The following is a 14,650-nucleotide window of genomic DNA, read 5'->3' as shown; positions in this document are numbered from 1 at the left end:
AACATCCTCTCCCAGCTCCTGCAGGAAACGGCAGTCAAATTCAGCACGTCGGTACCAAACTCCCCCCTAATTCTAACCACGCCGACACCGAGTTAGTACAACCCCACAAAAGAAATGCCCGCGTCTTCGCTTTGACGCCATTGTGTTGCTTCTGATTCGGCAACGGGGACGGCGAGGATTGTGACCGAGAGCCGTGTACGCTGTCGCTTACGGGGACTCGCGTCGCCACAACGTGCGGGCAACGCCATTATAAACGGAGGCGGTGACAGAAGTCTAGACGTGGCCTGGTTTTATGTTGATGATTGATCGGGAGCCACCCACTGATGCCATGCACACAGGTGCCACCCGAGAAAATGGCTTCAGTTACAGTAACTTATGTTGCTCGCCGACAACAATTCAGAAACAAGCAAACAAACAAAAAAAAATACGTTCAGCTATTCAAGCTTCGAGTATTTTCAAGCGTGAAGATGCAGACGGACGAACGACGTCACGTAACTTCAACGAAGTAAGCCGCTAAGCGCGACTTCCTCCGCCGTGCATTCGACCCGTCATGCGCAGTAGCGCTCTGCGCGGCCAGCCTCAAGAGCTCCGCAGATCTCTAGAGCTCGAGGATGGGCTGGCGTGCGCCCGCGTCGGGCGCTTCCGTCGCATCCGGATGCTCGGAGATCTGCGCGCGTCGGGTTGCGAGTTGTGAGCGCACTTCCTTTGTAGAGTTGTGTGATTTTTTTTAATTTTTTTTTTTTTTTTTATTTCGCCTCGCTGGTGGATGGTCGCAACACAAGTAGCTGCGGCACAAATCCCGGAAAGCAGGCCCTCTTCTCTCGGAGGTAATAGTGGTGAAATGCTTACGTTCGTCGCCGGGCCTGTCGGTAGTTCGAACACGGCGCGGGTGTGTTCGCTCTTCGACTTGAGAGCACGCTTCACATCGCCATTAGAGTTCACTGAGGCGTTTTAGCCTCTTAGCCGCCCAAGGGTGCTGCATGACTTAAAAGTGAACTTTGTTTTCTTAAAAAAAAAAATTAAGCGTCGACGTTTGTTTGCTTCAGTGCTCTGTCTCTAACAGCTTCCGTCTTTCATTCCGTTTCATTACAGGCTATGGCGGATTTTTCGGTGAGTTTGAAAACTGTCTGTTTTGTGTGTATAAGAAACATTTATTCTATGAGCTTTATCCCTACAAATAAAATGTGCAGGTTCCGTTTGAACACCATTAGCTTTGCTTTCTTTTTTTGTGATACCACCTTTGCCTCATGAGCGCTTATAACCATTCCTGCGCGTCATGGGAATGTTCACGGCCACACATCATATATCAGTTTTAGATTAGAAGTGAGAAGCTTCTGGACAGCGGTTTTCTCCATATCTGTCCATACTCTGGCTTTACCATTTACACTTGATTGTGCTGAATTGTTAAAAATGTATTTTCCCATAACTGGTTTAACTGGATGGATTACACGCCCATCTGATATACATATTTGGTAAACTTGTCCAGAGCTGGCCTGCTTTAGCCTGTCTTGGTATATTTGTAGTTTGCATTAGGAGTTGCATTTGTGGTTATTCAGATAATTGTAGTTCTGCTTTAAATTCTCACTCTTGACCCTGTCTGCCCTGAATCCAGCTTGCTGACGCCTTATCGGACGATGTTCCAGGTAAGGCAGCCAAAACAGGCCACACCAACCCCTCTGCCCCCAGCAACGCACCACCGCCTACTAACCCTGGATGGCCCGGCACTGCACCTGGAGGCCCAAACTACAACTCTGCTGGGGGTCCAGGCCAACCCTCTCCTCCTGTAGGTTTCCCCGGTGGCCTGTCCGGTCCTGGAGCTCCGAATCACTTTCCTGGCGGCCAGCCTGGACAGTTCCCACCAGGCCCTGGGGCAGCGGGTCATTTTCCAGGGGCACCATCGGCACCGGGTGGCTATCCACCTGGACCAGGAGTGCCAGGGCAGTTCCCACATGGACCTGGGGCTCCGGGACAGTTCCCTCCCATGCCTGGTCAGGGTTACTCACCAAGCGGTGGCTCACCTGGACAGTTCCAAGGAGGCGGACCTGTGCCTTACCCTCCTGCACAATTTCCCTCCACTCCAGGGGGACCTCCTGGGCCATGTCCTAACATGCCTTATGGAGGTGGGCCACCAGGACCCTACCATAACATGCCTTACTCTGGTGGGCCACCTTCCTTTCCTCACGCTCCTGCTCCAGGCTTCCCTGGAGGAGGGTTCCCTGCAGTGCCTCCAGGCTCCTGGGGTCAGCCTGCTGGTGGCTTCCCTGCACAGCCAGGGGCTCCTGGATCATTCGGACATGGTCCCATGGGACCATATGGTGGACCAGGTGCTCCAGGAGGCATGTTGGTGAGTATGGGTGTCTCCACTGATCTTCCCTTCATGTCCCCTTCTGATAAAACTTTTTCTATGCTTCTATTCCTCATTCAGTGAAAAGTACAATGTTGAGCACTCATTCATTCTAATTCATTCTAGTACTGACATGCTAAAAATACAGTGTGACATTTTGGCAACTTTTCAGCTCTGGTACTAATTTCACTAATGGATCAATACAGGGGCAAGGATTTCATTGAATGAGGCATTCATGGCATTCATATTCTTATATAGAGACCTCAAGATTTTAAGGTGACAAGGGTATCATACAATAATGTAGCACAAAAGAACCTTCTAGTTCTAGGGTCTTAGGGTATGAAATTGCTTGATCTAACTTTTTGGTTTCCTCCTCTCTCTTCAGGTGCTATGATTCATATAGGTGCTATGCTTATACATTTGGTTTTGCTTCTTTGTGTTGGACAAGATTCTGGGTTTGAGGGTGGTGTTGTGGTGTAAAATGCAAGGCTCTTTGGGGTTGGTCTGGGCTGCTTTGGAGGTGTTCTCAAAATAAGCACTTCTTACACATTTTAAAAGATGCACATCCTTTTGTCTTTCAGCCCCCGTACAGACCACCACATTATTGAATGCAACATAAAGGTTTTTGCAGCAGGAAGACAGGAGGACACTGGGGAGGATGAGACCTCGACATCTCCTTTAATGGGTTACTAAACCACACCTTAAAATCTTGCAGCTGACTCAGGAACCCTCCATCCCACATGACGATATTTTCTTCCTTCCCTTTTCCCCCTCAATGCTTTAACACTGTGATCTTTCTGTCTCAGTGTAGAAGCTCCAACAGTTGCTGTTTCCAGTACTACCAAATTATTTGCTTAATTTCACGTTTGAATCACGAGTGAGGGCGGGGGGAACATAGCAGATTGGAGTATGGGAGTAGCACAGTAGTAACCAGCCTGGCAATCACACAGCCCAGCAGAGAAAATAAAATATGAATGAACTGTAAAATCTTTTAAATTCTGATTATATAAGTATACTAAGCACTTTATGAATATATCTATATATATGGGTGTAACTGCTTTATAATATGGAATGTTTGTGAATATGCATGAGTTAACCTTTTCTTTTTCTTGCTGAATAAAGAAACTTAATCAAGGCTGTACAAGCCAACTGACTTTCTTACCAGATGAGATGTGTCAAATGAATTATGTTCGGCAGCTGAAGCCTCTGTGTCTGTGAAGGTTGGGTCACCTATAGGTCACTCAACAGGTTTCCTGGAAAACCTGCTGTGTATACCATTCTTCTGAAGATATTTTAAAGATTTTGCTAGCTGTAGATCTAGAATGTTTTGCTTAAATAGCTTGTGATGTCTTGCTCTTCACACTAAACCAGTCTATTTAACAGTGACAAATGATTTCCATTGCATTTTACCATTTTACAGCTAACCAATGAAAAAGGACAAGAAGGGATAACAGCAGATGTGCCACATTTCATTGAATGCCCTGGATATTAAGGGTGGTATGAAATTTGATGAAACATGTCATTAAAACATCCAGAACTTGTGCTCTCAATGTGCTCTACTGGAGGATAACTGAACCTGATGTTAAACATTAAACAACAACGATCTGAATGTATAGCCACCGATTTTCAAATGTTATTGACATAAACAGTGAGCACTAATAAGACAAATGATTGTGTGCAATCATTTTGCATGGAAACCTCTCCTGACTGCATACATGAGTCATGGGGCTGGGCCACACTTTGGAATCAGGGTAAGGAGTATTTGACATGGATGTCGTCATGGTGAAATCGTCCAAGCCATTCTTTTTTCATGAGTCATGAAAAGAGCGCTTGTTATAAGCGAGTGTTTGAATGGAAGAAGTGAGCAAACGGAACAGAAACTGCCGTTGTGCATCGGGCTGGCGCCATGTAGGACATTTCTGAATAAGTTCGTTGCAGAAATGGTAGAACCGCCGCGGGGCTTATTGCAACTCTGTTAGAAGTGTCATGGGTCAATTTGCCTGCAATCAAGGGTGTCATTTGGATTTATATGCCACTGCTAGGGACAGCAGTGATTTCAAATTGACTGTGTACCATTCTTTTGAAAAAACCTAATTGCACGAACTGCTGTAGGCAAGTTTTTTTTTTATTTGGTACAAGTGTTTACTTTGACTCAAACATAAACAGATTCGATTTTGACGATCAAAAGTCAAGGTCAAGTGACTGTTGCCTACAATGTGGAACTGAATTGGCCAGAGGTGCTGCTTTGTTTCCAAGGGAAAAAAAGAATCTTAGACCTGTTCTGTTTTCTTTCAATATTAACTTTACGCAAAGAGTTTTAAAAAAAGCAATAGTGTTTAAAAGTTTTGTGTATGTGTCCATTCTACAGTCAGTGCCATATGAGATGCCCCTCCATGCTGGTGTCATGCCACGCCTCATGATCACCATTATAGGAAAGCCAGTCCCAGGTGCTGACAGGTACTCAACTGAAAACACTCACAAACCCATGAATACACAACCCAGTATCAAAAATTCTCAATTGTGAGATGCTGTTGTGTTCACACCCATTGTTGTGTATGTGTGCACATATTAGGTTTAACATAGACTTTGTGAAAGAGTCAGACGTGGTCTTCCACTTCAACCCTCGCTTCCCAGAGCAGACCATTGTCCGAAACTCCTTTCTTGGGGGCTACTGGGGTCCAGAGGAGAGGGAGGGGAGTTTCCCATTCATCCAAGGGCAACAGTTTGAGGTATGGCGGGAAGACGCCAAACCCAAATCTGACACGATAACCGCTGGATTATGGATTCTGCAAGATTTGTTACTGATTGATGTACTGTGTGTGTTCTCTGTAGCTGAAGATCCTAGTGGAAGGAGACATGTTTAAGGTGGCAGTGGACGGTATTCATCTGCTGGAGTATGAACATCGTACTGGGGGGCTAGAGGACGTCACGCTCCTTCGTGTGGTGGGCGATGTAGCACTCTACAGTGTGGCCCCCAGTCTGATCTAACTCACACACATCAGCCACCCTGGATACCACACTGCATTATAAGTTGTGGGTGTTTTAAGGGCAGCCCTGGGCAGAATATCAGGATATTATTAATCATTTAGTCTTTCATTTGCTGTCTAGCCAGGGCAGAGAATCCTCCCTTGATTGGTGTGTAGATATAATTTCACTGTTGATTTCGAATCTTTGTCTATAAATGCATGAAACCATATAAATTCCATGTCTTTAAACATAAACAACGCATACATGTGATTAGACAGGCCTTTTGTGTTAGGCTGTAGAGCTGGTGTATGTTCTCGGATATGTTTGGATGTGGCAGGGATGGCTACATACTGTGATGTTTTGGTGTGAAGGCCTCATACTATTCCACCAGGTCATCAGAATACTTGGCCCAGCAATCAGAAGCAGTAAACCACCCTACTCAGGCATTCAGTCACATTCACCATGCAGTTGCCCGAGAGCAGTTCAGATTGGTGGACAAAGTGGATGTTGAAAGCCATGCACGTTCGGGGCAGCCTCAGGCATGGACTATCGGTCACAGCACACTGTGTTAGTAACTTAAGGACTGAATAGTGGCTCTCTTCCTGTTTTCAGGAGCATAGCCAGGGTGAAATGAGATGATGCACGAGAAGGACCCAATGTAACCTGTGTCCTTTGCCTTTTGATCACTTCTATTCCTGCTTTAACTCTCTTTTGATTTCCACACAAGCTCCTTTAGCTATGTTAGCTGCCTGACTGTTGAATTAATAAATTAGCATGTATCATGTTATGAAGAAAGCTTATGGATATATTTATTAGCCTTATAGAAAATACATAGTTTTGGCTGTTTTGATTAAATGTGGACTCTCAGAAATGAGTGTTGCAGAGTTATATTTTTTGAAGCGAATTAAACAATTTTGGAAATAAACAGTGTTCAACTGTCACACAGTCATGCATAGACGAAATGACACCTGTGTAGGGGGGGTTGTTTCCAACTATACATGTATCCACCTATAAGTGTTGGATACATGTAGTCTTTATTTCCTGGTGATCTCATCGTACGGGTAGAGGCACAGGATTTTTAGGTCAGATAACACCAGGTGCATGGAAACATCTGTCATATGCGTTATCGACTGTGTAGTTTCAGTATTGATGTAATTTGTGTGTGAGTACTGTATTATGTAAATGTCACTGATAAGTTAGTCATTATGATCCATTTTCATAATGATTTTCAAAATAGGGGATTTGCCAAAGAAACTGCAATTATTTTTAGTTTTGAATAAAAGTGAGACGTGGCAAATGTTTGAAATTGTCTTCAGTTTCGTGATTTTATTGTGGTTTTATATTAAGGTTGTGCTTACCTTATTGACACACCTTAGTTTGGACACACCTTCTCATTCAAAGTGTTTTCTTTATTTTCATGACCATTTACATTGGTAGATTCTCACTGAAGGCATCAAAAAACAACTTAACTCCAACTATGAATGAACACATGTAGAGTTATGTCCTCGTCTTCCTCCGCTTATCCGGGTCGCGGGGCAGCTTCCCAATTAGGGAATCCCTCTCTCTCCCCAGCCACCTCCACCAGCTCCTCTGGCGGGACCTTAAGGCGTTCCCAGACCAGACTGGAGATATAATTTCTCCAGTGTGTTCCGGACATGCCTGAAACACCTCCCCAGGGAAGCGTCCAGGAGGCATTCTGACCAGATGCCTGAACCACCTCAACTTGTTCCTTTCAATGTGGAGGAGCAGCAGTTCCTCTCTGAGTTCCTCCCAAATGTCCGAGCTCCTCACCCTATCTCTGCGCCCGGCAACCCTACAGAGGAAACTCATTTCGGCTGCTTGTATCCACAATCTTGTTCTTTTGGTCATTACCTAAAGCTCATGACCATAGGTGAGGATTGGGATGTAGATCGTCTGGTAAATCGAGAGCCTTGCTTTCTGGCTCAGCTCCCTCTTCACCTCCACAGATTGTTTCCCTGATTGTTGCTCCCTTCTTCCCTCACTCGTGAACAAGACCCCGAGATACTTAAACTCCTCCACTTGAGGCAGGACCTCTCTCCCGATCCGGAGAGGGCAAGCCACCTTTTTCCGGTCTAGAACCATGGTCTCGGATTTGGGGGTGCTGATCCTCATCCCAGCCACATCACACTACCCAGCAAGAGCTGAAGGTAAGAGTCTGATGAAGCTAGGGGGACCACATCATCCTCAAAAAGGTGAAATAACTGAAAACATGTTTTATATTCTAGTTTCTTCAAAATAGCCGCCCTTTGCTCTGATTACTGCTTTGCACACTCTTGGCATTCTCTCGATGGGCTTCAAGAGGTCGTCACCTGAAATGATTTTCCAACAGTCTTGAAGGAGTTCCCAGAGGTATTTAGCACTTGTTGGTCCCTTTGCCTTCACTCTGCGGTCCAGCTCACCCCAAACCATCTCGATTGGGTTCAGGTCCGGTGACTGTGGAGACCAGGTCTTCACTTTTTGTTAAGTACATAACTCCACATGTGTTCATTCATAGTTTTGATACCTTCAGTGAGAATCTACCAATGTAAATGGTCATAAAAATAAAGAAAACACATTAAATGAGAAGGTGTGTCCAAACTTTTGGCCTGGACTGTATATTTTTATGTGATATCATTTTTGATAAGGCGATATCTTCATTTTGTGCAACAGACTTAAGCTCCATTCTCCAGCTTTATATTATATTGTGTTTGAGGTTGTGTAAACCTGCGGCTTTTATATTTAATCACTTTTTATGAAAATGACTGTTTTGATACGCTTCGCATCGTAAACTATGCACCAAGTACATACACGATGCAGATAAAGAGCAGACTAAACTCTGATTGGGCGGGAGATATGTCCGTCTCTACTCTGGGCGGGACTTCCGGTTGCCCTCTGCCCACCACGTTCTCCGCGCCAGGTGGCGACAGAGCGACACTTTCCACGCACCGCCACGGAGCGGCGGGACGGAGACCGAGACGTCCTTCGCGGGTTCACCTTCACGTCGACCAGCGTGCCGTGACGGAGATCTCGCACGCCTGCCTGCCGCGATGAACGGGTCTGTGCACGGCGCGTCCGGCATCGTGGACATTCGGCTGAAAAGGGGTCCGGCAGGTAATGCTCCTGCTCCGCCGTGGGTCGCAGGAAACCCGGCGACTCGGGTGGACTTTTCACCCCCCGAGGGGGGCCTGTGGCTGTGGCCGTAAGTGACGAGGTTGTGACTATTTGAAACGCGACAGTCGTCGTTAAAGGAGACGCGCTTTGGACGCCAACATGGCGCTCTCGTCGTCATTTTCTTTCACTTTTCTTTCACGGTCTGCGTCTGGGATCCTAGTCTGCAGGGTGGGGGGCTTCTGTAGGAATTTGTGGGAAAAGACGCCGCCTTTTCGTTAATTAGCGAGCCGAGTTAGACGCTGCCGAGGCCCGCTACGTCTTAGGGTCAAAATGTCGGACGAAGAGAAGCGAAAGTGAAGGTCCGGGATTAGCTCCGTTCCCCGGGACTTCTGTCTATAGTTATCGGGCCGCTTGAGCACAGGCTGCATTTGCGTCTCCAGCATAATGGAGGTCGGCGGTCGTTTCCGGTCGCCGGTGATTGGATCTCCGGGAAAGGAGCTGCGACGTGGTTGGGACCGTTGCTCCTTTGCCCGGATGGCGTCGCGACGTCCCCAAGACGTTATCACTCTGCACTTCGGCCTCGGGTCCTGTCCTGTGGTTAATCCACGCAGAGGCCGCGATCCCTGATGCGTCTCACCCTTTTAAACCCGCTTAAGGCCTTTCGGGTGAATGGAAAGGAGAGGAGGTTCGTGCCAAGTTCCCCAGCCTCCTCCTTGGCACCTTCTGCGTCCCATCTGCTTCCGTGCATGGTTCCTGTTTCCGGCTGAAGTTTGCACAAATCCATTCGCCTAGTCGCTGAATATGAGATTTTGAGGGTGGTAACACACTCGCCTAAGAACCAGAAGACCCAGGTTCAAATCCCACTTACTACCATTGTGTCCCTGAGCAAGACACATAACCCTAAGTTGCTCCAGGGGGGGGGGCTGTCCCTTAACTACTTATTGTAATGGTGTCTGATAAATGTAAATGTTGTACCAGTTGGCCTAAGTGCTGTTGTAACTGCATAAAGTTGTGAAGTGATTGTTAACATGTAACAAGTTTTTTTATTTTGTTTTTTTTTTTTGTGAAGAAAAAAAAAAAAGTTGAGTCATGGCAACTGGACTTTCTTTCTTTAATGAAGATTCTGCATCCACAGAACTTTGTCAATATGTATAAAGTTATGACTTTGTCCTCATTAGATGGCTTCTCTTCCCAACTGTATTTTGATTAAATCTATTGAATATTCACCTGTCAACTGCACGGCTTGATTCCAGCTCACGTTCCTATTCTGTAGCATATTATGTGAAAGACAGCACAGGCCTTTGTGTTGTACGATATAATTTTTATTTTTTTTTTTCTGCGTGTACTCTGTCCTCAGGGCTCGGATTTAACATTGTGGGCGGTTTGGATCAGCAGTACGTTTTGAATGACAGTGGGATCTACGTGGCCAAAATTAAAGAGAATGGAGCTGCAGCTCAGGATGGACGACTACAGGAGGGTGACAAGATACTAGAGGTATTAAAAAAATCTCCCACCACAGGGTGTGGATGCACATCCATAAAATGGCTTGTTGATGAAATTAGTACATTTTAGTAGTGTTATGCATAATGTCTGTTAATAACATGAATGGATCCAAGTGCTTTTGTTTAAATCTCTCATCATCTTGCTAACATTGTGGTAGTTGGTAGTACGGGCCTAGCGGTTAAGGAAGCTACCCAAAGGTTGCCGGTTCGAATCCCGAACCACCAAGGTGCCACTGAGCAAAGCACCGTCCCCACACACTGCTCCCCGGGCACCTGTAATGGGTTATGGTTAAAAGCAGAGGGCCCATTTCGTTGCGTGTGCTGTGCATCACGATGACTTTCACTTCACTTTAGTAGTCTACCCCACTTACTACCATTGTGTCCCTGAGCAAGACACTTAACCCTGAGTGTCCCCAGGTCGGACTGTACCTTTAACTACTGATAGTAAGTCACTCTGGATAAATGCCGTAAATGTATGTCGATTAGTAAAGACCGTACTCCTAAGAAGCATCTCTAAACGTGCCTGTGTTTTATTTAGATCAATGGATATCGTTTGGAGAACCTGCCCCACAGTGCAGCAGTGGATCTGTTCAGGACGGCCGGGGAGGAGGTGCACCTGCGTGTGCTCCAAAGGGTGCGTCCTGTTGGACTTTTTTTATTTATTTTTTTTTCCCGACTGTAATTCATCTACATATTTTATTTTTATTTTACTTTGACCTTCTATAGATTTAACCTCCTCTTCTCTCCCAGTGGCCCAAAAGCTCACAATTCTGTGCCTGTTAATGAGTAAGCTTGTGAGGCACCTGGATCTTTTATACTCATGTTCGACTTGATTGAATATGACGTATAGATGGATGAATGTGAGATATTTACTTTCCACATTACATGGTGTAGAGTGCCTATTACAAGTGTCGACTATTTACATAGTTTTTTTTCTTCTTCTAGAAGAAATAGCTTCTATACACAAGACATTTGGCTGACGTGTATAAATAAAGTCTGTAGAAAAACCACCATGCCCCACTACACCCCCCCAGATGTTGGAAGTGTCATCATTGTGATCACCCAGTGGTCTGTGAAGTTTTGTCTTAATCCGTCATATTAACGGTTGCGTTCTCCTCTCTCCCATTCCCCAGCCCTTGCTGAATCAGAATGGTCCTGAGAACTCCCGACCTGACAGTGAATCGCCATCGCTTGGAGTCCTAGCTGCCATATTGGTTCCCACCATACTGCTTGCTGCCTTCTGGTACTTCAAGCGCTAACCGTGGTGACGGAGGCCATTTTGACTATCTCCCTTTTCAAGGACTAAAGGCTGGGACCGGAAGGAAATTGCTAAGGGCAAAAATATTGAAAAAATTATAAAGTGGAGAAACACAGAAAGCCAGATGAAAGCAAGCCATTTTCATAAAACTACTATGAGATGTAATATAACTGGTATTCTTGTCATCACAAGGAACTGTTTAATTTTTTTTGTTTGTGAGATTCCTTCTAGACAAACTAAACCAAAGTTGAAATTGTGACTCCATGTCTGGTGGTGGTGGTAAAAGTGAAGTATACAGACAATGGTAGATGAGAGAAACGGGGAAGGAGAGAATGTGCAGACGTGAGCTCCGCCAAGTGATCCTGTGGTTGAGCTGCATTTGTTGCCATCACATAATATTTAATTTTTTTACTGACATTTATGTTGAAATTTTTTGCTCCATTTAGCAGTCTGATATATGTTCTAAATGGTCAGTAAACTCATTTTTCCCTGTGTTCTCAAGGCAATATGGGTGGGGTGGAAGAAAATGGAAATATTCTTGCAGGTGTTTATGCTGAATCAGGTTATTGTTACAATGTGTGAATTTGTTGACAGTGGGACCATTTCATCAGTTCTACCTGTCAGGTGGTCTATGCAGCCGTTCTGTGAATTTCATGGTTCATTGCCCATCTATACATTTTCAAATTATTTTTAAATAATTTACATTGACATTTTCATAAACGAGTTGAAATGAATTTGTGCAACTTTATAAATGAAACTGCATGAATGTATCTCTGACTGCTGGTGGTGGGAGAGTAGTAGTGCAGCTTGGGGGGAGGGGGGTAGATTATTGGTTAAATCGCAGTTTCTCCTCTCATCCAACCAGATGTGTTCACAGTCCAATGTAGTAGACAACAGACTCCCAGAGTCAGGTTTTTCCTGTTTAAATATTTTCCAGGGGAGGCTTGCGGGCCGTTGACCTGGAACTAAAGGGTAGCTGTCTGTGCCTCACACAAATTTGTGTGGGAACAAATTAGGTTTTTTTCTTTTTTTATGGTAAAAATAATAATGACTGATCTGATCATATGTCAGAGAATATTGGCTTTGAGCTGATTTAAAACTCATTTGATGAATTTTATATAAATATGATTCCATTATGTTTGCCTGTGAGACTAAATGACATTGTGAAGGATTAATTGTTTGAGTGCACTGTAAGGTATGCACTAAACAGATTATAAAGCCTTATTGTTGAGTGTCTTGTGTGACAAAGATATGCCCTCTATTTATGCAGTTAGGAGACCTATCTATTCCAAATGATTCATGGTAATGAATGAGCAGTTTTTAAATTTCTCAATATGAGAAGAACTGACACTGTGTGTGTATACTGTTATTTATATTGACAGAGCCAATTCAGTTTAGTCCCAAGCAGATCATTTTGCACCTCTGTTTATGCTTGAACGATCGTACCACTAATCTGATGTTCCAGAAATCACAAGGTTATGGCACCAAATCAAAAAGAAGTATTTGTAGACTTGTCTGTTTCTGCAGGACCTTGAATTGTTCATGAAAAAGCATTACAATCCTACTTTTCATCATCGTAGTTGGGCTGCTGCCCATATTGTCTTTGTCTTGTTTGGAACCGAATATCAGTGGCATTAAACTGTGATTGGCAGTGCTGCTTTGTCAAATGTCAAGGTGTGTGTGTATGAAATGCTCACACAGTCATGCCTTTACTGAGAAATGTTGAGGGATGTTGAAAGACGTGAAGGGACGCGTCCTGTTCCTTTCGGGAATAAAGCTTTATTTCTAAACCCCTGTGATTTGCATGATGTAGGTCTGATGTGACATGATATCTTGCAGAATGTGTGTGAGGGAGCCATAATGCCTTATAATATCACACACCAGGACAACGAGCAGAATAAACCTGACCTTCTTCTGAAAAATGGCTGCAACCGGATTCTTTCTTTTCTTTTTTTTTTGGAGCCGGACTTGATTCATATTTGGAAAAGGCCACGTGTCTGTCATGGGTCACATTTGTTGACTGAGCAGTAAGGCAATTTAGTCACCACAGTGACAAAATGTCCCTATAAGGAAGGATATTGGCAGATTCTGTGGACAAAAGTCTATTTGTAGGGCTGTTTGATTTTGGATAAAGTTGAAATCAGGATTATTTTAAATTATTACATGGTGACCTTTGAAACATCTGGTCTTTATTAATAAATAACATTAATTTTAACAGTTCATTAAATGTCACAACAGAAAATGAATAAAAAAATAATGTGCAAATGAATAAATAATGCACAAAAACAACTATTAATTAGATAAGTGTAACTAGATAACACATTTTTAACTACAGCAAAATAATAATTTTTATCTCTTATTATGTTATTGTTTTAATTGTTGGAACGCAAAATTGTCATCGAAATATTGTGGGAATGATCCTTTGGATTAATTGAAAATCCAGGCTTTTTAAAGCAGTTGCAGATATAATTTATTATATGTAATATTTAAAGCAGATATTCTGGAATGTTTTATTCTAGATGTTCTATGCACATCACTCATGGTTGCTGTGGTAACATGGCTACCGTCGCTCTTGCTCAGGTGTACTGGTGTTCTGCTGCGGTTTTACAGGATCTTCCCACCACACACCTCATCACTCTTTACAGGGGAACTGAAGAAAGTGTTTATCGTAAGGCTTCAATTCCTGTTAATAAGGAGCAAAGGAGTAGAGAATATATATATATATATATATATATATTTTTTTTTATTTTTACGGCCAGTAAAATCCCAAAAGTGCTCCTTCGGCTCTAATGGAATTATACCAATGGTGCTGTATCTGCAGGGCAGTGCCACTTCCATCACCCCTCATCAGATTTTCTTCCTATTGGGAGAAGATACAGGTGTATCAGCTGTAGTTCTTTTCTCACAGGCTTCTGACTCAACAAACTAAAGCATTTCCACTTATGTGCCCCCCCCCCCCGAGATAATATATTTTTTTAACTGGAGATTTATTCTATTTATATATGTGTGTGTTTATATATTTACGTATTCATATATAAATATGTATATCATTTTTTTTATTGTTTGAGGCCTGCACCCTGCACTGCACTCTTGAGTTGAGGACCAGAATTTCATTTTCTTGTAAAGCACTTCCTTACTTTATGTAAGTAATCAGAATCTAATAAAAGGGCTGCTGTACTGTGAGGGACTGGTGCCAGGAGAAAATCAATGGCCTTCCTATCAATGTGTCGCTCCCTCTTGATTTAAAGTAATGAGAGAAAAAATTCAGCCTGTGCAAGGAGAAAGTAGTTGTTTAAGTTGCAGAAAGGCTCGTTCAAAATCCAGTTGCTTTATAAAGACTCGCGGCTGTGCAGATGTATGCAGATGTTTTTCACCTGTTAATTTGAAGATCTACTGGTACTGGAAACTGATGGTAATGATAGAAACTAATGCAGGCCCTGTCATTTTGCATTTTATTGTAATTCTGCT

At 43.7% G+C, this 14,650-nt stretch overlaps 2 protein-coding genes across 5 annotated transcripts; both read left to right on the top strand.

Annotated features, from left to right (window-relative positions):
• The first annotated feature begins 14 nt into the window (after positions 1-14).
• lgals3a (lectin, galactoside binding soluble 3a) lies at positions 15-6,612 on the top strand. 4 transcript variants are annotated; one of them, XM_028978815.1, is made up of 6 exons: positions 15-505; positions 1,047-1,110; positions 1,613-2,344; positions 4,713-4,801; positions 4,917-5,073; positions 5,177-6,612. In XM_028978815.1, exons 1-6 carry the CDS (start codon positions 324-326, stop codon positions 5,330-5,332), a joined length of 1,380 nt encoding a protein of 459 aa, XP_028834648.1. In that variant the 5' UTR covers positions 15-323; the 3' UTR covers positions 5,333-6,612. The 4 variants fall into 4 exon arrangements, with proteins under 4 accessions (XP_028834648.1, XP_028834674.1, XP_028834666.1 ...); XM_028978833.1 differs by having other exon boundaries at positions 46-91; XM_028978824.1 differs by lacking the exon at positions 15-505 and adding an exon at positions 718-827 and having other exon boundaries at positions 1,093-1,110.
• A 1,610-nt stretch (positions 6,613-8,222) lies between these two features.
• On the top strand, positions 8,223-13,104 carry synj2bp (synaptojanin 2 binding protein). Its single transcript, XM_028971552.1, has 4 exons — positions 8,223-8,422; positions 9,780-9,916; positions 10,463-10,558; positions 11,058-13,104. The coding sequence occupies exons 1-4, from the start codon at positions 8,359-8,361 to the stop codon at positions 11,181-11,183; spliced, it is 423 nt and encodes a 140-aa protein (XP_028827385.1). The 5' UTR covers positions 8,223-8,358; the 3' UTR covers positions 11,184-13,104.
• The last annotated feature ends 1,546 nt before the right edge of the window (positions 13,105-14,650 follow it).

Source organism: Denticeps clupeoides, chromosome 1, assembly GCF_900700375.1.
Source record: "Denticeps clupeoides chromosome 1, fDenClu1.1, whole genome shotgun sequence".
Classification (NCBI taxonomy): domain Eukaryota; kingdom Metazoa; phylum Chordata; class Actinopteri; order Clupeiformes; family Denticipitidae; genus Denticeps; species Denticeps clupeoides.
Note: the sequence above shows the minus strand (reverse complement) of the source record. Positions and strands in the feature narration are given on the sequence as shown.